This window comes from Electrophorus electricus, chromosome 5, assembly GCF_041902795.1.
Source record: "Electrophorus electricus isolate QZ-2024a chromosome 5, ASM4190279v1, whole genome shotgun sequence".
Classification (NCBI taxonomy): Eukaryota; Metazoa; Chordata; class Actinopteri; order Gymnotiformes; family Gymnotidae; genus Electrophorus; species Electrophorus electricus.
The window spans coordinates 27,747,166-27,770,084 of record NC_137501.1 but is presented as its reverse complement, the minus strand read 5'-3'; the positions used below and the strand labels follow the sequence as shown (position 1 = coordinate 27,770,084).

General features: G+C 48.4%; 1 protein-coding gene across 42 annotated transcripts in view; it reads left to right on the top strand.

Moving 5' to 3' along the window:
- ptprda (protein tyrosine phosphatase receptor type Da) overlaps positions 1-22,919 on the top strand; it is a 405,006-nt gene that overhangs the window by 361,618 nt on the left and 20,469 nt on the right. For 21 of the 42 annotated variants that reach the window (XM_081714645.1, XM_081714647.1, XM_081714646.1 and 18 more), the window contains 10 exons: positions 894-1,150; positions 1,776-1,869; positions 3,788-3,997; positions 5,321-5,481; positions 7,476-7,487; positions 10,079-10,191; positions 12,892-12,933; positions 13,509-13,606; positions 16,829-16,952; positions 21,181-21,356. In XM_081714645.1, coding sequence (XP_081570771.1) covers positions 894-1,150; positions 1,776-1,869; positions 3,788-3,997; positions 5,321-5,481; positions 7,476-7,487; positions 10,079-10,191; positions 12,892-12,933; positions 13,509-13,606; positions 16,829-16,952; positions 21,181-21,356 — 1,287 coding nt within the window. The remainder of the gene's footprint in view (positions 1-893; positions 1,151-1,775; positions 1,870-3,787; positions 3,998-5,320; positions 5,482-7,475; positions 7,488-10,078; positions 10,192-12,891; positions 12,934-13,508; positions 13,607-16,828; positions 16,953-21,180; positions 21,357-22,919) is intronic. The other 21 variants (XM_081714666.1, XM_081714673.1, XM_035529838.2 and 18 more) reach the window with 3 other exon arrangements.

Genomic DNA, 22,919 nt, shown 5'->3' with positions numbered 1-22,919 from the left:
ACACCACAGCTTCAGCTCAACACCACAGCTTCTGCTCAACACCACAGCTTCAGCTCAACACCACAGCTTCCGCTCAACACCACAGTTTCAGATCAACACCACAGCTTCAGCTTATCACCACAGATACAGCTCAACACCACAGCTTCCGCTCAACACCACAGTTTCAGATCAACACCACAGCTTCAGCTTATCACCACAGATACAGCTCGACACCACAGCTTCCGCTCAACACCACAGTTTCAGATCAACACCACAGCTTCAGCTTATCACCACAGATACAGCTCGACACCACAGTTTCAGATCAACACCACAGCTTCAGCTTATCACCACAGATACAGCTCGACACCACAGATTCAGCTCGATACTACAGATACTGCTGGACACCACAGATTGTTCTTGATACCAGAGCTTCAGCTCAGCACCACAGCTTATGCGCGACACCATTAATTCAGCTCACACCACAGCTTCAGTTTGAAAACACAGCTTCAGCTAGACAGCACAGCTTCAGCTCGACACCACAGATACAACTCGAGACCACAGCTTCTGCTGAACACCAGAGCTTTCAGTCCGATGGGGAATTAAACTGGTTAAATATCACACACAGAGCCATGACATAACAAAAGCTAAATCCCTGTTTGGAGAACTTTACATCAAGTTACACCTGGTTCTTGGAATATTGTTAAATAAAACATGGACATGGACAAATTGATTCAGTATACTTGATCCAATAATCCATATTATTCGTACAGTACCCAGGCAGTAAGCTTGTTTGCTTGTTAATAGAACCATCTGATTATGCAAGACTTTATGGACACCACACTGTCTAACGTAGTAGCCAGTAATAGCCTTGCAGCCAGCTAACATGCTAGCGCCCCACGCATCCGTCTCCACAGATTCTGTACGATAACGGGCAGAGCGTGGAGGTGGATGGAAAGCTGACGCAGAAGCTGATCACCAACCTGCAGCCCGAGACGCAGTACTCCTTCCTCTTGACCAACCGCGGTAACAGCGCCGGCGGCCTGCAGCATCGCGTGTCCGCCATGACCGCCCCGGACGTCCTGCGCACCAAGCCCTACTTGATGGGCAAGACCAACTCCGACGGCATGGTGACAGTGGAGCTGCCCCCAGTGCAGACCACGGAGAAAGTCAAGTGAGCGGCCGCCGAGGAGCGAACGTGGGCCGAGAGGATCACCACCTCTGCCTCCGGAGACTTCTCTCTCTCTTCTCCTCTTTCACCCTCTCTCTCCTTTCAATCTCTGCCCTCTCTGGCCATCTACTTCACACATCCGTTCCCTTCCAATGATCTCCCAACCCTTTGCTCTTTTTTTGCCAGGGTTTAAGCTAATTAGTCGGCCATCAGCCTCCCCCCTCCGCCAGGCAGAACGCAAAGCCAAAAAATCACCCCCCTCTTTATGCACCCGGGCACTGACCGAGGTTCACTGACATGCTAATAGCAGTAATTGTTCTTTCCAAACACCTAAGAGCAGTAATTGTTCTTCTCGAACGCCTGTGTTGTGTTGCCAGTGACACATGGCGGTCTTTCTATGGACCGGTTTAATCCGGTGTTGTTTGACATGGTTCAGGGGGACACTTGTGCATACTGATTGGCGAATCTTGGTAAAGGCTGTGGTCCGGTAATGGAAACCATTGGCAGATAAAGGAACAATGATGCTCCTGTGTAAATGCTCGTTTAGGATTAAGAATGATGGGAAAATTATGTGTAAATGATGAGAGGAATCTGTAGGTGATAAATGAATGCTTTGTTGTGTCTGTAGGGGATACTACATCGTGGTGGTACCTCTGAAGAAACAGCGCACAGGAAAGTTTGTCAAACCCTGGGATAGCCCGGACGAGATGAACCTGGAGGAGGTAGGAGCACCTCACCTGCCGTAGGCTCACACATGCATCCCGGGTGATGTCATCCCGCGCGTATCTCAACGCAGGACACCAGGATGTAGGGATGGGGGGTGGGTGCGGCTGTGGGGCTTGTTTGTTTACGTTTTGTTTTGTTTTTTCCGGGTTTCAGCAAAACAACTTAGCACAGAATCAAAGCTTTGATTGGAGCGTTCCCAGTGGTGATGACAGATAAACAGCTGCACTCTTGCTGGAGAATGGCCAGACTGGCTTTAGAAAAGAGAGCAGCAGAGAGAGAGAGAGAGAGGGAGAGAGGGAGACGGAGAGAGAGAGAGAGGGAGAGAGGGAGACGGAGAGAGAGAGAGGGAGTGAGAGGGAGAGAGGGTGCTCACCGCTCTTAGCCCAGTCGTTCTGTCATTTCGCCTCCGCTGCCCACATTGTGGAGCACAGCGAACGGAGCCACATTCACATGCAAATGGATCCCGATAGGCTAATGGCCACAGCACGAGTGCTAACACCATAATGTTCAGCCTCTTCTTTTGAAGTGCATATGCTGATGATTAACTGAGAGAGAGCGAGAGAGAGAGCGAGAGACAGAGAGAGAGAGAGAGAGAGAGAGAGAGAAGGAAAAATAAGACCGCGCGAACGAGAGATACGGAAAATGTGACAGAACATAGACTCAAGAAATGTAAAATCTCGGTACACTGCACCCTTCCATGTAATAATATTTTTCGCTAGAGAAAATGTTTGATGCTTTAACATACTGGAGAAGTCTGGGGACCTGAGGCATGATGGGAAAATGTGAAAGTATGCTACTTTTGTATGCTACTCTATTGTCCAGTGCGAGTTTACAGTGTATCATCAAACAAGAGCGTTGGGACTGTGAACCAGAACACATGGCCACCAGGTGTGTGTGTGTGTGTGTTTGTGTGTGTGTGTGTGTGTGTGTGTCTGAGCGTGTGTGCGTGCATTAGACACCTCATTCAAGATAAACGTCCTCTCCTCGTTAAGAGAGGCAGAATGTCTAGGCACTTCCTGGCACTCATAACCCGTCGAGGCATTTTCGGTAGAATTAATAGCTGAATAGCCTTGTTAGCGTATAGCATGGAGAGGGTATTTAAATGTCTAGTGCATGGTGAGAATCTTGAAGACAGGCTGAGGCGGAGTCAAGTGCCTGAATTCGTCCTGAAATGATTCATAGCAGGATATCAGTTCTCTGTGATTACCTGTGCTTTTGCTGCAACTTGTCAAGTTAAACACAAGAATTGTAAGTCACCTTCACAGGCATGCGAGTGTGTACACACACGCATACACACACACACACACACACACACACACACACACACACGCACACACACACACACACACACGCACACACACACACACACTTATGCAATTTACTTGCTTGTCAATATTTGTGCTCACAAATATTTTCAAAGTTGGCCCAAGGGCGGGGGATTGAGCGCATTTTGACGGGTCAGGCAGGGAAGATGATTGAAGACATTATCACACTGTCCCTGTGCCTCCTAGCCACATCATATAACACACACACACACACACACACACACACACGCACAGTCACACATATTCAATCATACAGACTCATGCCCACAAGAGTTCTATATGATTTTTCTTTGTTTCTTTCTGTCATTTAGGTACCACATAACCTCTATGCTTCTCGCGCAGACGTGTGAATTTCCATGCCCCGGGAAAGTGCTGAACCACGTTACCAACGCTTCTAACTTCTCGAGCATGTTTTGCAGTCTTAGAGCTGTCCTCTAGCTGTCCTCTAGCTGTCCTCTAGCTGTCCTCTAGCTGTCCTGTGTGTGCATGCAAAACGGACAGATTGTATGCGTGAATGTAAGTTCACTCGTTTCACCTACTCTCTCTGTTGGTCTCTCTCTCTCTCTCTCTCTCTCTCTCTCTCTGGTAGCTCTTGAAGGAGATTAACCGGACGGGTGGAGGGCTTCGTTTCCGCAGGCAGGCCGAGCCTCAGCCATACATCGCCGCCTTCTTTAAAGAGCTGCCCAGCGAGTTCACCCTGGGAGACAGCAAGATGTACGGAGACTTCCAGAACAAGCACCTGCTCCAAGGCCAGGAGTACATCTTCTTCATCCTGGCCGTGCTGGAGATCTCGGACAGCGTGAGTCTTCGTCCCTTTCTTCCATCGGCCTGCCGCGCGTGCTTTGACCTCCAGGCCTGTAGAGGGCACCTGCTGCTGTGGCTCCCCATCCGAGGCCCTTTCTGTCTGCGTTCACATTCAAGTGCTGGAGTCAGAGCAGGGAATTCTGCGCAGACTCAGATGGAGTTCACTACCAACAAGCTCAGGGTGTCGGTTCACAACTGTCCCTGCATACTCCCATATCTCTCTCTCTCTCTCTCTCTCTCTCTCTCTCTCTCTCTCTCTACTGCTATCTCTCTCACTCTACTGATCTCTCTCTCTGTTGCTCACTCTCTACTGCGGTCTCTCTTTCTCTCATACTCTTCTGCTTTGTGTTTCTTTCTCATTCTACTGCTCTGTCTCTGTCTGTCTGTCTCTCTCTCTCTCTCTCTCTCTCTCTCTGTCTGTCTCTCCCTCTCCCTCTCCCTCAGGAGCTGAGGCAGCCTGGCAGGCAGGTACTGCCTCGGAGGCCTGTCAGTCCCAGGAATGTCTAGATAACTGCCTTCTCTTTAATAGCACCAGATACTCGGGGAGCCTTATCTACCCCACTGCAGTATGTGTGTGCAGAGACAAGAGAGAGACAGAGAGAGACAGAGAGAGACAGAGAGAGAGAGAGAGAGAGAGAGAGAGAGACAGCGAGAGAGAGAGAATGTGTGAGAGAGATATGAACTCTCTTAAACTAGCAGACTTTTCATTTTTTATTTAGTCTTTAACTGGCCTTGCTGGAGCTGCAGGTAGCAGAGAGAGAGAGAGAGAAAGAGAGAGAGAGAGAGAGAGAACTTTTCCTACAGTTTTTCGTTCTTTTTCGTCCATCCCCATTTTCTGCTTGGATTGTAGAATAAGGTTGGAAGTCAATTAACTGGCCCGCAGTGAGGTGAGCCGTGCGGTCCTAGTGCTCCCATCCACGGCTGAGCCGCCATGAGCCGCCTTGAGCCTTCTGTTTATCTCCTTACACCAAAGCTGAGGTGCGGAGTCGAGGAAGAGGAGTAAATCAGGCCCTAATTGGGTGCGGAACGGAGCCCGGCGTGTCTATGACTCCACCCACCAAGCACCCACACAGTTAGACACAGCTCTGTAAAGTCTGCTGGTGTCGAATCTTAGATTAATCAGACTCGGATTGAGCCGTAGCCGTATGACTCAGAATGTCTTGCTAAACTGTAGTGCATTTAATTTCATAACTATCTACGTATATTTTGAATGATATTTGAGTTGACAGGAGACCTTAACTGAAATGTGGACCTCCAGTTCTGGTTCCAGATGTTAACCTGTTGTGTAACACTTGCATGTCTGCATGTCACCCGCCAGACCATGTACGCTACGAGTCCGTACTCCGACCCCGTGGTGTCTGCTGACATCGACCCCCAGCCCATAATCGATGAAGAGGAAGGTCTCATCTGGGTCGTGGGCCCTGTGCTTGCCGTAGTCTTCATCATATGCATCGTCATCGCAATCCTCCTGTACAAGAGGTGAGAGAGATGCGTTGTTACAGCCCTTCTGCTCTGAAAGACTGAACATCAACACACACTGACATGATCATGTGATGGTGCATGGTTTTGGTGTGTTCAGAGAACTTCTTTAAAGCCTAATAAACCAGTGTGAACAAGCAAGAACATTCTAGAAACTTCCCTGCGATCGTAAACATCGTCATCAGCCGCTGGCTTCAGGACGTTCCAGATAAATATCCCGCAAGCAAAATGAACCAGTGAAAATGTGGATGAATGCTCTAGAAACGTCTCAGCTGTTGTAAACCTTTCTGACGTTTGCAATTGGCTTCAGATGGTTTTAGAACAAAGTGTGTGTGTGTGTGTTTACAAGGTAAACACATTTTTTCACATTTTTTCCATTTTTTCTTTTTACTTTTGATTGTTTTTTGAGTATATTTATTCAAATGTGTATTTTGCTTAGCCTTGGGACCCAAATTAAAATCTATGCAGGCACTAAGGAGGCCACCTATCATGTCAGCCTGCAGAATGTACTTGGCTCTCCAGGGCCTCTGGTTCACGACAGATTTAAACACCAATTGTAGCTTCAATGTCAAGGTGCTTTACTCACCCACGTAATGCCTAACCTGCATACGAACCAGCAGGTGCTCACCGTCTGCACTCCTGAACGCCGCAAAACACCCGAGCTGATCATTCCGACCAAACAGAGAACCTATCACAACGGTTCGCAACGCCTGAGAGTAGTGGAGATAACACCATCCGCGCCTCACAAACGAATTTCACTGTTTTATATATAAAATTGGCAGTAGGCTCAAAAACCCCCCGGCTATAATGATGTCTTCTATCCCTCAAAAAAAAAGAAAAGAAAAGAAAGTCATGCGCATGAGTAGATTTTCCTGGAAACGGGAGTTTTCTCTCTTCTCGTGGGAATGACAGCCGTCTGTGCGTTCCCAGTCACATGCCTGCGTGAATACAGAAGACTTCCCGGTGGTCCACCTGCCAAGAAATTACAGTGTGTAAAATGCTAACTGCTAGTATGGGTGACATAATTGAGTGATGCGTCGTTATAGGAACGAGAAGAACAAAGCTGACAAACGCGGAAACGATTTCTGGTGCCAGCGTCAGCGTTGATCGTCACTGGACGAAGAAAAACTGCTTTACAGAAGCATAAACCACATGCAGACACGTGACCCAGTGGTGAAGATGCGCACCACATGCAGACACGTGACCCAGTGGTGAAGATGCACACCACATGCAGACACGTGACCCAGTGGTGAAGATGCGCACCACATGCAGACACGTGACCCAGTGGTGAAGATGCGCACCACATGCAGACACGTGACCCAGTGGTGAAGATGCGCACCACATGCAGACACGTGACCCAGTGGTGAAGATGCGCACCACATGCAGACACGTGACCCAGTGGTGAAGATGCGCACCACATGCAGACACGTGACCCAGTGGTGAAGATGCGCACCACATGCAGACACGTGACCCAGTGGTGAAGATGCGCACCACATGCAGACACGTGACCCAGTGGTGAAGATGCGCAGGCTCCCAACCAGAGAGAAACACCTTTCCGCTGCAGTGGCCGAGGCGACGCCTGTCCTCTTTAGTCGCCGTGGCAACGCCTGCTCGCTGTAGTGGCCGTGGCAACGCCTGTCCTCTGCAGTGGCCGTGGCAATGCCTGTCCGCTGTAGTGGCCGTGGCAACGCCTGTCCTATGCAGTTGCCGTGGCAACGCATGTCCGCTGTAGTGGCCGTGGCAACGCCTGTCCTCTGTAGTGGCTGTGGCAATACCTGTCCTTTGTAGTAGCCGTGGCAACGCCTGTTCGCTGTAGTAGCCGTGGCAACGCCTGTTCGCTGTAGTGGCCGTGGCAACGCCTGTTCGCTGCAGTGGCCGTGGCAACGCCTGTCCGCTGCAGTGGGCAGAGGTGCTGAACACAGTGTGGAGGTTGGTAGTAATCATGTCATCTAATGCTGCTTTTCTGTCTTTCCCTCTGTGCTTCCCTGGAGCAGCAAACCAGACAGGTAAGAAAGAGAGGAAAACCAGAGAACTGGAGGGATAAACACATGTGTGTGTGTGTGTGTGTGTGTGTGTGTGTGTGTGTGTGTGAGTGTGTGAGTGAGTGTGAGTGTATGTGAGGGTGTGTGTGTGTGAGTGTGTGAGTGAGTGTGAGTGTATGTGAGGGTGAGTGTGTGTGTGTGTGTGTGAGTGTGTGTGTGTGTGTGAATGAGTGTGTGTGTGAGTGTGTGTGTGTGTGTGTGTGTGTGTGTGTGAGTGTGTGTGTTTCAGCTCATGTCAAAAGCTTAGAGACATATCTTTTTAAAAATATTTTTAAATAACTGAGTTTTCTTTGCAGTTTTTAAATTATTATGAAGATTAACTAGGTTTATTTTGAGATTAATGTCATATGTAAAATGACTAAAAGACCATTAATCTATAGAACATCAAAACTCCTTTCCCCACTGCACATTTTCTTCATATGAACAGTTAATGAAACCGATAATTCATCATTATTTTACTGTGTTTAAAGGATGTTTTTAAAATATGCACTTAGAAATGCTTGGAAAACCAAAAATGTCAAAGCTTTAATGAGTCAGAACTTCCAACCAAGATTGACACTTTGATGAAGTGTTGCAAACCGTTAGTAGGTGTTTTATGTTAATAAAACATTTGCTGGTAAAATTAAGCAAAACTTTAAAAAGGTCTCGCCAAAATGAAACTGTGAATGAAACTCGTCCATTTGAAGAGCTGATCAGGTTTCATTCCAATGAATTCAATGACTTCATTCAGTGAGTTCGGTGAATTCTGAACTGGTAGATCAGGGGCCACGCTCCCTTAGACACAACTCTTTACAGTGAGCTGATCACCGTCATGTGCAGCCATATACGGACTAAACTTTAGCTGTATCTTAGCCCTGAAAGGAGGGTGGCATCTGTCTTATTGGACAAATCACATAAGAGTCACAAAAGAAAAATATGGCTTCTTCCTATCTGGAGTGTAAATAATCTGGTTCTGCCTGATTATTTAAACAGTAACAGTTATGTAGGGTGTTTTAAACATCAGAGAAGAGTTTCACTTTGACTTGCCTCCTATTTCAGCTCCAGCATGTTGGCAAAGTCCAACTAAAGTCTTCTGCTGAATTTGAAATGACACACCACAAAGTCCTGTGGTATGACTGTGCTCTCCATGCCTGTCTCTGTGGTGTGGCTGTGCAGTCTATGAGCGTCTCGGTTATGACTGTGATGTGGTATGACTGTGCTGTCCATGCCTATCTCTGTGGCATGACTGTGCTGTGATAAGACTGTGCAGTCTATGAGCGTCTCTGTGGTACGACTGTCAGAACTGTTATTCGGGCACTGCTTAACAATTGTAAAGCTTCTTTCTGCGCTGATATTGCTGCTTCAGATAGCCCAGCCCCCCACTCAGACATCTGCTCATTTTTCTCTCATTCCCCCCAAAGCTCTATTTGAAGATGTGACCTGAAGTTGTTTGTCAGAAGGCACAGATGCAGTGATGGGCAGCGCTTTTAGAGCAGCTCCTGCAGTGATGGGTAGCGCTTCTAGAGCAGCCCCTGCAGTGATGGTCAGCGCTTCTAGAGCAGCCCCTGCAGTGATGGGTAGCTCTTCTAGATCAGCCCCTGCAGTGACGGGCGGCTCTTCTAGAGCAGCCCCTGCAGTGATGGCTAGTTCGTCTAGATCAGCCCCTGCAGCGATGGGCGGCTCTTCTAGAGCAGCCCCTGCAGTGATAGGCAGCGCTTCCAGAGCAGCCCCTGCAGTGAAGGGCAGTTCTTCTAGATCAGCCCCTGCAGTGATGGCTAGTTCTTCTAGATCAGCCCCTGCAGTGATGAGCAGCTCCTCTAGAAGATCTCTTACAGTGACGATCAGCCAAAAGGACAAGAGCATCATGTCCAGCATCTCCCCAATGCCGCCAGTGAATGCCCCAATTCTCAGAGTGTTTCCAGGTCCTTTTCGCTTGTGCCACTTGTAGTTACTCCTGCGTGGTAGGTCACCTGGGGCCTCCACACCACTCAAGTGTGGGTGCAGCTGACAGGAGAGGAGCCTCAGACACCGGCCCTCGCTGCAAAAAGCTCCTCTGTGTCTCCTCACGCAACTCCAGTGTCCTGCATCCCCAAGCTTGTAACAGCTTAATTAAGGGTCATGATGGGAACACTGATGTTCTTGTATGTCCCCTGCAGTTTGTGAGCAATTAACCCTGATGAATGATCAATTTGCATTGATGCATATATTTAACAAAAAATAAATATCTTACAATGAGGGGAAAAATGAATCGTATGACATCAAGAAGCATTTCTAAATTTAATTAATGGTAAATTAATTATGTAAATAATATGTAAATAATAAATTAATATGTAAATCCTGTCATGTGACCTGTAGTGTGATTGCATAGTTCCAGCACTGTTCAGTGTGATATGGCTGATCACGTTCCTCGGAGAAAATCTCCCTAATGTTCCTTTTATGAGCATCAGCTTTCCACCAACAGTCCTGAACTTGGGTAGAGTGAGAAAAAAGCGCGAGCCCGTGGGGACCACACAACCGCCCGCAGACGTACCGCAGACGCGCCAGCCATCGTAACCATGTCTTCTCCATTGTTCCAGGAAACGGGCGGAGGCGGAGGCCAGGAAAGGCAGCCTTCCCAACAGCAAGGAGATTCCCTCCCACCATCCCACCGATCCCGTGGAGCTGCGCCGGCTCAACTTCCAGACTCCTGGTGAGGGCCGCGAAAATGTGGCCACCATTCACCCCCCAACCACCCCCGTCCTCTCCGCCGCAAGAACATCCCCAGCATGCAGAGTTTAAACCAGAGACCTTGTTTAGACCTCGCTCTAGTGTCCGTCCTCAGTTACGTCTGCTGCTCTCTAACGGAACGTGTGCTACGATGTCACATCGCTGATGAGGCATCTGATGAAGGTGGCGAGAGTATTTAGCAGGAGAGCCCAACTCCTGGAGTGCACCATGGTTTGGTTTGTCCTGCTTAAACACACCTGGAGAGTCTGGTAATGAGATAATGAGTTGAATCATGAGTGTGTGAGCAGGGTAATCACCAACCGCACTGGAGCCCGGCTCTCCGTGACCAGAGTGGGGTAGCGACTTAGGGGGCAGCCCTGGGGTCTGCACGGCTTTGACACGTCAGAGGTCCTGTACGAGCTCTCCTGTCTCGGGAGAGGGAACTGGATCCGATAACAGTCCGATGACACCTGTCTTTTCAGCATGACCTCGTCAGAATGCGGGCAGCATCTCTAACGGCTTGCGATTTTGAGGGCTGGAACAGACGGAGATGTAGCCATTCTTGCGGCGTTCCAGAGCGCTCCATTTCGATGCGGCGTGCTCAGCGTATCAGCTCCTCTCGTCGGATTGATTGTCCCGCATTCCTGAATGCAAGCTTTTGTCAAGTCGGGATGCGGGAATATTTGTGCCAGTTGGTGGATAAATTAAGACCACAAGTTCGTGGTTAGCAATGGCATCCCTGGAGACCACGCTTGTGTGTTTTCCAGCACCAGCACACTTGATTAATCCAATGAAGTAATTATCCAATCCCTTTGTGGGAGGGGACATGTGTGTTAAGAGCACTAGGTCCCCAAGGATTAGTGTATTGAGAACCATTGTTATAATGAAATATCATCAGGATTGTAAAAGGAACGCTTGTGACTTCCTGCAAAAGAAGTCGTCCCTGCAGACACCTAAGTGTGTGTGTGTGTGTGTGTGTTAGGCCTCCGGTGCAGTAGCTGCGCCATACCTTGGCTAACGGCTGAATATAGCTTCTCAGTAGACCAGGCAAGATGCCCTGGGGGAGGGGCTCACCCTGGCAACAACACTGTTCTCAGATCAGCGCCACTGCCCTACCCATCTCTGAACAGCCAATACCAGGCAGTCACACAGTCGCTTTGTCAGAGAGTGCACCTGCTCTAACGGCCTGCTTCATTAGGTTCACCTGCTGGTCTTACTCGTGCATCTTACACGTCCGCGTTTGCCCAGTGTAGCCCCTGGGCATGCGTCAGCCCACCTCTGCTGGTGGGAGTTTGGCCAAAAACATCCAACCACTGCTGACTGGACAGTATCTGGGTTGTGGCCCACATGTCTCGATCCCGTTTTGTCTCCTAGTGTTCACAAAGCGTTTTGTCTCCTAGTGTTTACACATGACCGTACACAGACCATGCACACACACATTAACTGTTCACAAGGTCCTTCTAATTAATGCAGCCATGCGTATATATATCCTTACATTTACATTTATGGCATTTAGCCGACGCTTTTCTCCAACGCGACTTACAATTATGACTGAGCACAGCTCGAGCAATTGAGCGTCTTGCTCAGGGGCGCAACAGTGGCTATTTGGCAGTGATGGGACTTGAACCGGCAACCTTCCGATTACAAGTCAAGTACATCCAAACAGCTTTGGGTGGGTGTGGGGGGGGTGGGGGGTCGGTGGGGTTGGGGGTGAAGCTTTCTTTTTTTACCCCTCCACCCTCGGAGGCATTAACGTTGCCGCTGTGCCCTACACCACCCCCCCGCCCAATCCATCTGCTCTTCAAACTCCTCATAGCCCAGCTCGACCCATCACCCCTTCCCGACGCCGTCTCCCGGTTCCGCGTTAAGGGGGCTTCACGGAGGTGTCATTGTGCCACTGCCTGGGAATGGGCCTTGAATGGGTCTGAATGGAGCCTCTCCATCGCTTCGTCCATTAGCTAATGCCTACTTCTGTCAGCCGCGCGGGTGAAAGAGCTACTGGCTCTTCTGTGTCTAGACACGTGCCCTGCTCCTCTGCGTGCGTGCGTGCGTGTCTTTCTCTCTCTCCCTCTCTCAAACATTCACTCCCTCTCCACACTGACACACAGTCCTGACACTCCTTATCAGGTTTTTAAACTCCCCACCAACCATGTCTCTCACGCACACGCGCACAGGCTAGGACACGCCGCCCCCGACTATCGGCCGTCGCTCGGCGACTAGCATTTCCCTCTATAAGCAGAAAGCTACGAGGGCGGCGTCAGGGTCGTACACAATTTCCCACCATAGCAGAAAGCTTCTCCGCCCCCGTCGGGGTCGTACGTCGTTTCCGCCGCCCTCAGTGATTTCCTTCGTCCTGTTCCGAGCTCAACGTTCCTTTAGTGTCTGCTGGCGACTTTCCCGCTGCTCCCTGTCAAGTTCCCTGAACTTTTCCTTTTCCTTTTGCACTTCCTTTGTTTGCTTAATTTGCTTGAAAGCGTTTTCGGCTGCTGCATGTAAGTATTTGTTTCCTACTAACCAGACTCCATTTACACGGTTGTGGGGGGCGGGGGGTCTCTTTTGGCGAACAGCACTGACAGACTGTGTGTTTTGTGCGGCTTGGACCGATGTTAGGAGCAGTGATCACCTCATTGCTTTAACCTCAGCAACATTTTATTTATGCCCCCCCCCCCCCTCTTTTTCACAGGTTCCAGTGCCTCCGGTTACCCCAGTAATCCCCATCTGTCAAGTTAGTTGGTCTTGTTTATACATACGCCATCCTCGTCCTCGTCACTGTCCTTTCATCGTTCCGTGTTTAATACTTCAGGCTTTCCACCCTCCACCGAGGCTTTACTACCATCTAATTCACAACGCTTCACCTCATGGCATAGCAGGACAATGTGCCATAGCCAGGAGATGGCACGATGGCTTTAAGACCCATGTCATCCGCTGAACGCAGACTACAACACCCCACCCCGCCGGCTTCTGTCTTTTGTTGTCGTTTGCCGGTTTGTTTAGATTTGATTTCCTCTCTTTGCTCCTGCTAACCACCGATGCTCCTCCCACCACACCCCCACCCCCCCGCGTGCAAATAACATTCTTCCCCTCACACCAGGAATGCACAGCTGGGAGAGGGTGCGTTTCCACGCGTTCCCATTGGCTGCCATCTCCAGCATGCTGCTTCTTCGATTGGTTCCTCTGGTCTAAGAGCAGTCACCTCTCACCATCCCTTCCGACGCCACACGCCTCCTTTCGAGTCGCCGTGTCCGCGCGGCGGCCCCGCCGTGACCCTGACGCCGCCCCTGCTGTGTGTTTCCTCTGCAGGCATGGCCACCCACCCCCCAATCCCAATCATGGACCTGGCCGATCACCTGGAGCGCCTGAAAGCCAACGACAACCTGAAGTTTTCGCAGGAGTATGAGGTACTTTGGTTGCCAGTGGGGGCCGTTGGGCATGTGTGTATCCGTGCGTAGAAAATTCATCATAATCAAAGGTTATTGGATCATGTCAAACTCAGAGACTGCTGGTTTAGTGTCAAATCTCTGTCCATCAGTACTCTGTCCTCAGTCATATTCACATTGACTTTCAATACCAGAAACCTTTCCTCTAAGAAGATAGTTACTAAATACAAAAGCTCAATTAAATAATTCAATAATAGTATAACAAATGTACTGTATGGCGTAAAAAACGTCTTACAAAAACTAGCCATTGGTGAAGCATCCAGTCAGGAGTGGGTGATGAGGAAGGAGTTTAATGTGTGGTAATCTCTGACCTGGGCCTGGAGTTTATGGATTGTAGTTATTCCTAATCCTAGGTACGAAACATAAATCTTTGTCTCTCACATGGTCTAACTCATCTTTTTTCATTTTTTCAAAAACATATTTTGATTTGGCCCTGGTCAGTAGAGGCTGTGGTACATGGCCAGGGTGATCTCTGTCTGCTAGACAACGTTCAGAGGGTGTGTGTGTGTGTGTGTGTGTGTGTGTGTGTGTGTGCGTGTGTGCGTGTGTTACTTCCGTGCTCACTCCTTTTCTATTTCTGCAGTCTCTAGTCCATGAGGTTCATCTATGAGCCAGGCTAACCCCCCCCCAGCTGTTACAGAAACTTGCGGTACAGCGCGTTGTAATTCTCGGGTCATTTCAGGAGCACAATGAGATGAGGGTACTTTTCATCACAGTCAATATCACAAACCACCGTTCGGCCGAGAAGCCGCTGGCTTAGCCGGAGACATTTTCGATCTCCTAATGGCGCATGGCGGAGTCTCGCGGTGTGAGGTCAACTCCCCCCTGGGCCCGGACTCCTGTTCTCCCGCGCGGATCACACAACGGCATCTCGCCGACCTGCAGTAAGATCTCCCACCCCTCCTGGCTATAAACAATACGATTATTACGCAGTGGCGGCCTGCGTACAGAACGTAGCATTTAGGAGTGACGGCGGCCTTGATCGGCTGCGTGTAACGGGTCGGCGGGCTGCTATCTCGGTGTGATTAATCATTGTCTGTGCTGTTTTGACTTCACTTCCGCGCGTATGAAAGGGCACGTCAGCCGACAAAGGATGGCGAGCGCACCGCGTCAGGCTCCTTTTGGAAAATCTCTCCGAGCCGTCGCCTTCCTCTGCCGCGCTCCAATCTTCCCTCATTCTCTGGGTCCTCGAAAACTGTAATTTGAAATTTGTCAACGCGGAGGGATATGCCGGCAGGGGGATGCACGTCATGGTTCCCTTTTCAAACAGACGCCGGAGAGAGTGAATCATTTCATTATTCAAATAAATGGGGGTCGATTGCATACGGCAGGCGCGAGCATGGGCGCGAGCACCGCGTCCACACGCGCCTCCGCCCTGCTGTTCGCCTCTCGCAACCATTCGGTTTCATTTCATAACATAGGAAGAGAGATGTCTTTATGATGAGAGAATTGTTAGAAACATTAGTTCTAACAATAATAATAATAATAATGATTTATGGTTACAAAAAACGATTGTAATTCACAAGTTTTCCACAATGGCTGAACAAAAATGTTGATTTCAGATGCTTCAGTCACACCCATTGTCAACGGGTTTATATAATCAAGTGCAATATCCATGCAAGGAACATTGACAAACAACAACAACAACAATAATAATAATAATGACTCCACACTGCCTCTGGAAACAACGTCAGCACAGGATCTGGGTGTCAGGAGCTTCAGGAAGTAGGTTTCCATGGCTGAGCAGCTGCACACAAGCCCAAGCATCTGCTGCGGTGGAGTAAAGCACATTGCCACTGGACACTGAGACGGTGGAAAGATGTTCTCTGGAGTGATGAATCACATTTCACTATCTTGCAGTTGAATTTGAGGACAAATCTGAATTTGGTGCATGCCAGGAGAACAGTACCTACTAGAATGCAGAGTGTTGACAGGAATAACAGTGCCAGGGATGGTTCCATTGAAGGAGAGTGTAAATGGTACAGCTTACAAAGGCATTTCAGACTTTGTGCTGCAGACTTTAAGCCAGCACTTTGGGGGACTTCTCTGTTCCATCACCACTATTCCGCTGTGCTCAGAGCAAACTCCAAACAGACATGGTGTTGACGAGTCTGGTGTGGAGGAACTCCAATGGACTGTGAGAGAAATGGAAACTCCAACTGAGACTACTAAACAAAACAAACTATTTCAGAGAATGTGAAGTAACGTGTAGGATGTAATGCTACGTTCTGGACAGGGGGCTCGTGGAGACCGAAGGGACTCTTCTGTCGGCAACTCCTCTTACCATCACTCCCAAAGACAATCAACCCTTTGTTAATGCGTCAGACACGTAAAAGCGTACCCACTTTTTTTCCTTTTATAAGAGGCACTTAGCAGACCTGAAGAGAATTGTATAACAGTTCTGATTAGAAACACCCTGAATACTTTAAGTGGAGTTTGGCTATTCGTCAGCAACATGAAGAATGTGTCATTAGTTTAAGTGTTAATCCACAGGTGACACAGGTGCAGATTAAGTTAATTGCATTAGTACAGTGTGTTCCGGAGCTGTATGAGTAGACTGAACAGTCTTAATGGCCAATGTTATCAGATCATGTTTTGCCCTGCTGTCAAGCCCAAAGCGCGGTTTATTTCAGTTCGATTCTTAGTTCATTCCTCATTTCTTCTTTTATGACCCCAAGCCTGCACGAGAGATAAACGTTCTGTACACGTCACCCACATTCCAGTGGGCCAAACTGAAATCGGACGTTCCGCTCGGGGGGCAAGACGTCGGCTGGCAGAGAGGGAACGTCACAGGCGGTTCCAAGATGGGGAATCGCTCAGTCTAGACGACCGGAACCCTACGCGAGCCGACTCTGCCTGGAGTTTCCCGTTGGCCTGCACACCGGCGTCTGCACGCCGGCAGCCTATTTTGTTAGGCAAGCAGTTGTGCTGAAGGGTTTAAAAGGTCTGAAACAGGGCTGAAATGGGCCCGGTGACCGGAGAGGACGTGCCTGCCATTCTGTGGCTTTTTGAAGCATGCTGGATACCGTATCCGAGTCAAGCTTCCAAAAAAATACTCCACATCTCAGAATATGAGTGATGATGGACGGAAGAGATGCTGATTATCACATATTGATTGAGTGATTGATTGGTTGATTGGTTTATTGTTTGATTGATTATTGTTTTCTGATTGATCTCTTGCAGTCTGTTGATCCAGGCCAACAGTTCACATGGGAGCACTCGAACCTGGAGGTAAATAAAGCAAAGAACCGCTACGCCAACGTCATCGCCTACGACCACTCGAGGGTGCTGCTCTCGGCCATCGACGGTGAGCTGCACGTTCCCTCGTGCTAACCACGAGCACCGCTGCTGCTTCCTTCTGTATTTTGTTAAAGTTTATTCAAAATGATTTCAGTAGTTTTCGAGCTACATAAGCTGGCATTTTAATGTCAGTTTCAACGGATGTCTAAACATTACCCGGTCTCCTCCTTCGCTCAGAAATGTTGACAGTTTCCCTGCAATTTATAATTTCACACCCCAGAAAAAAGAAAAAAAAAAAACCACACAGGGGCGAGTGAGTGCTGCTTTAGGGATGACTCAGTGAAGGTGACTTTTAGGTTGAAGCTTGATTAATTCATTAACTTTACTGTCAAGTAACAAATTCACCATGAACAGATTCAGTCCTCCACTGACTGATCTCTACATACCAACTCTATTGGTATTGGACGTGGGTTAAATCAGCAGGGGTTGCCAAGGATGACGAGTCCACACACTTATCTCAAGAAACAGCAACACGGATTGGGTCTAAACGAACACGCTCAGTGTGGCTACAGGTTCCGACTCCTCTGGCTGCAGTCTCAGCACAACACGGATCCTGTTCGTTCTACATGCAGGGCTGAGCGTCCATGTAGCAGTCTTCAGCGATGCAGAGAGTCCCAGAGTCACATCCTTGCCAGAGGCAGCGTAGAAACAGACAGCCCAACCCCATGGGGGCGGGTTTTCGAGCAGGGTCCAGACCCCAGGCAATGATTGACCCCTGTTTATCCGCATGGTGTCGAGATGGTTGGGTAGTTTGAGGTCAGGCTGTGCACCTGGCAGCCTGACCACCGATAGACAAACAGACAGACAGACAGACAGACAGATATGGAAAGAAATACAGTGCTGGTGGGAATAAGACTAAACACTGAGGTTTTGTTCATTTTTGAGCAGGACTGAAACTTCACTTAACAAACTCAAAATATGTATGACCTGATCCTCCAACACTAATTGAAAAAACGGTGGCTAAAACTCGCGGGGGGGGGGGGGTCAGTCCATCTAAAATCGCTCAGTTACTCTGATATTTACAGTTGCCCAGTTACTCTGATATTTACAGTTGCCCAGTTACTCTGATATTTCTGGTGGCACTGTTTCAAACATACTGTACAATAAATCTATTATTAGCACTGTGTGTGTGTGTGTGTGTGTGTGTGTGTGTGTGTGTGTGTAGGGTACAACCGGATATCCAAAAATAAATTTAGTTACTCAATAATTTGCAATAATTTATACTGCTATTAGTGTTATGTTGAGAAACTTAATAAGGGGATATATTATATTTTAAAATAACCTTACTGAGGGTTACTCTTCTGTAGTTTACATAAGAATTCATAAACCTTTATGTGACTTGGGTATGAATGTTTTATAAACTTAATAGGAACATAAAATTCAAGGGCTCATGCATCTTTCCCCATTTTAACTGAAGTGTTCTGTTACATCTAGACAAGGCCTGATTGCATGACAGTACGGTAGAATACATCTGTAAAAGGATAATATGTATGGATAAGGCTCTAAAATATCTGCTTTTGTCTGTGACACAATGAATCCCGATTGACAAGCCAGTCAGATGGTTCTGCATAACCTCGTTGGCTAATTTATACTGGACCTCCCCTTTTGTTTCCAAACGAACATTTCATTTCACATTTGGAAAAGGAGAGAGAAAACCAATGGAGCTCAACTCTCTTCATTCCTCCCTGCGTCGTCCCGTGTTTGAGCGAGGGAGGGGGAGAATGGAAACTCGCTCTGAAAGGAGCCGAGAGACATTGGGAAGGACAAGGGAAAAGAGAAAGGGAGATGGGTGAGAGAGAGAGGGAGAGAGAGAGGGAGGAGGAAAGAGGGTGTGAAAGAGAAAGAAAAGGGTGAGGAAAAGAAATGAATGAGGGAGAGAAAGAATGAGGGAGAGAGGAGTGAGAAAGTGAACGTGTGCCAGAGTGTGTGTGTGTGTGTGAGAGAGAGAGAGAGAGAGAGAGAGAGAGAGAGAGAGAGATTGTGTGACAGTATGTGTGTGTCAGAGATTGTGTGTATCTGTGATAGTGTGTGTGCGTGTGTGTGTGTGAGAGAGAGAGAGAGAGAGAGAGAGAGAGATTGTGACAGTATGTGTGTGTCAGAGATTGTGTGTATCTGTGATAGTGTGTGTGTGTGTGTGTGAGTGTGAGTGTGAGTGTGTGTGTGTGTGTGTGTGTGTGTGTGAGAGAGAGAGAGAGATTGTGTGACAGTATGTGTGTGTCAGAGATTGTGTGTATCTGTGATAGTGTGTGTGTGCGTGTGTGTGTATGTGTGTGTGTGTGTGTGAGAGAGAGAGAGAGAGAGAGAGAGAGAGAGAGATTGTGTGACAGTATGTGTGTGTCAGAGATTGTGTGTATCTGTGATAGTGTGTGTGTGTGTGTGAGTGTGTGTGTGTGTGAGTGTGTGTGTGTGTGTGTGTGTGTGTGTGTGTGTGAGAGAGAGATTGTGTGGCAGTATGTGTGTGTCAGAGATTGTGTGTATCTGTTATAGTGTGTGTGTCTGTGTGTGTGTGTGTGTGTGTGTGTGCGCGTGTGTGTGTGTGAGAGAGATTGTGTGACAGTATGTGTGTCAGAGATTGTGTGTATCTGTGATAGTGTTCGAGTGAGTGTGTGTGTGTGTGTGTGTGTGTGTGTGTGTGTGTGTGTGTGAGAGAGAGATTGTGTGACAGTATGTGTGTCAGAGATTGTGTGTATCTGTTATAGTGTGTGTGTGTGTATGCGTGCGTGTGCGTGCGTGCGTGCGTGTGTGTGCGTGCGTGTGTGTGTGTGTGTGCGTGTGTATCTGTTATAGTGTGTGTGTGTGTGTGTGTGTGTGTGTGTGTGTGTGTGTGTGCTGGAGACACTGGTTACAGATGAGCTTTTATCTGGCTGCACCATGTGCACGTGCAGCTGTGGTCCGTGGGTTTGGCAGCACTGATGAGCTCTCATCCTGCTGCTCCTACCAGTGGAGCAGACCTCCCTCGCTCCCTACCTCCCGCCATGGAGGAATTAAAATGCGAATATCTCACTTTTTTAACAGGGAAGGGAGGAGTGAACAGGGAGACAAGGAGGAGTGAACCAAACTGAGTGCTAGGGGGGAGGCAGGGAGGAGTGAACCAAGCGTGGAGCTGGGGGGAGGCAGGGAGGAGTGAACCAAGCGTGGAGCTGGGGGGAGGCAGGGAGGAGTGAACCAAGCGTGGAGCTGGGGGGAGGCAGGGAGGCGCTGAGCCAGCTGGTCCTGCACTGCCCTGCCTCGCAGCTGCCGTTAGAGATGAGGCACCTGCATCTCAGACCAGCATCCCTCTCCATTAATGCGAGTGAGTCAGTCAGGAGGATGTATCTACGCCAGACGGCCCTCACCCATCACCACAGACCAGTCACTCCAACCACAGCTTAGTGTTCAGGCAGATATTGTTAAAGACACTCTCATTCAGTTACTCTCACACATGTACACACACCCACACACAGACACACACTTTCAATTACTCACTCAAATACACACATTATTATTCAATTACCCACACACATACACTCATTCAATTACACATACACATGTGCACATGTAGACATGCATATTCAATTATCCACTGAAATACACATTCTCTCATTCAATTCCTTTTCTCTCTCTCTCTCTCTCTCTCTCTCTCTCTCTCTCTCTCTCTCTCTCTCTCTCACACACACACACACACACACACACACACTCATTCATTTACTCACACAAATCTAAACTTTCTCATTTCCGAAACATAAACAAGCACACACATTTCATTGTCCCGCCCACACACTACCGCCACATTCTAATCCTCACTCACATTCACTTGCACCCAAGCACAGATGTGTGCACATGTACCCATACATTTAATTACATGTAATTACACACCCACATACTTATTTGGTTGCTTACTCACGGATACACACAGGAACACATTCAGTTTACCTACTAACGTTCTTAAATGAATACCCATACTAATACACACACTTGTGCACATACACATTCTATTACGCGCACACAATCATTTAGTCACACACATACACACACACACACACACACAACTGACCTGTTTGCCATTGTAATACCAGCCAATGAGCAGAACTGGGGTAGTCACTGGAACATGGACTCTATGAGACCAACACTGCACAAAAAGTGTAAAACAAACTGTGATGAAAAACTTCGGCACGATTCTGAACGATTTGTTGGCTGGTTTTCACAAACACGTTCATAAATTCTGAATTTAAAAAATACCTTTTTGTTCTTTTTAGGCATTCCTGGGAGCGACTACATCAATGCCAACTACATTGATGGTTACAGGAAACAGAACGCCTACATCGCCACACAGGGAGCGCTGCCGGAGACATTCGGAGACTTCTGGAGGATGGTGTGGGAGCAGCGCAGTGCCAACATCGTCATGATGACCAAACTGGAGGAGCGCTCTCGGGTAATGGGCACACGCACAGGCACCTGGGGTACTGCTCTCGGGTAACGGACACACGGACGGGCACCTGGGGTCCTGCTCTCGGGTAAGGGGCACACACACGGGCACGTGGGGTACTTTGGTAGAGCAGGATGCAGGGCTACTCAGTGTAGCACTCTGAGCTTGTGAGTAATAAATTGGTCCACTCAGTCTGCCGCACGTGGAGACCCTACGAGGTTTCGCAGTTGAGGCTGAGGTTTGAATATCATGAAGTTTATAGCTTATTCTAATACACATCAGGTGAGAGCTAGTTATGACACACTGCATGTACCTCATAATTACACAGGCTGCTTCTCAAACCGCTCCGCGGGGACCCCTTAGCCGGGCCACATTTGTTTCCCTCTCACCTCGCAATGTGTAGGAGCCAAGCCATTATCAACCCAGCATATCTGGTACAGATATGCCGAGAACTGGGTTAAAGCAACTGTCCGCACGTGACTGGATGGAGAAACACTACTTTGTCCTGTTCCTGCTGTAAGATTTCCCGTTCAGCAGATGCCGTGGTGTTTTTGCATGATCGAATACACAGCCCTGGTGGTTTTACATACTCTTTCTCTCTTCTCTCATTCTCTTCATCTCTTTTCTTTTGTCACCAGATGCACTCATATTTCTTCTCCTAGGCAAGATGGGACATGTGTTTCGGTTTGACTTCCGTTAGTTTGTGCTCTACCTGGCGCAGCTGGATGCTAGCAGGATGTGCTACGCGTGCACGCTCGCCTGCGCTGCTCAGACCAGCTCTCCAGAAGCACTTTAAAATAAAAATGCTCACCTCCAAACGTTTTTACACCCAGTCTCCTTATTAACGATTTTGATTATCGCTTGTGAGACCAGAACGGACGAACACAAGGGCTACGTTGTCTTAACATTTGCTTCACTGCTGTTCTTCTGGGGGGCATTTTTAGCTCTAGAACACCGCAGTCTCCATGTGGCAGTACAACATCCAATCAGTACAAGTCTGGCTCCAAATATGAGTTTAATGGGGGGGATGTTGGAAGTCATGAACTGACCGTGATTTCACAAGCAGCTGCGTTTATAATGCCCTGTAACCATAGGCTCCTCCATTATTAACACACAGAGCCTCCTCACCCCCACGGAGTTAAACGTGTGTGGCTGCACGTTCATGGCCAGTACCCCCAGACTGAATGCTGAGAGACGTATTCGTTTATTACCACACGGTTTAGTTAGCAGGAAGTATGCGCTCATTGGTCCGTGGCGAGGCTAGCGCCCCTTGCTAGCATCTCTGCCATCTCCCTTGGCTATGCAAGTGGCGACACTGTAATGGAACAATGTTTTATTAGTCAGTCACTGGGCAACAAAAGTGTATAATCATAATAAGGCCGGAGCCATAATGTGATTGGAAGAAATTGCAGTGAAGTTTGTAATTATAGCATCTGTCGGGCTAATAAATAGCGATGTCTGCCATAGCTGGAATGCCTTGCGTGTCTCCTCCCACCCCTTGCAAAACAGGGAGTCAGCAGAAAGGGGGGAGATATGGCTAACTGCCACCTATGTCTTTTCCTCTCAAAG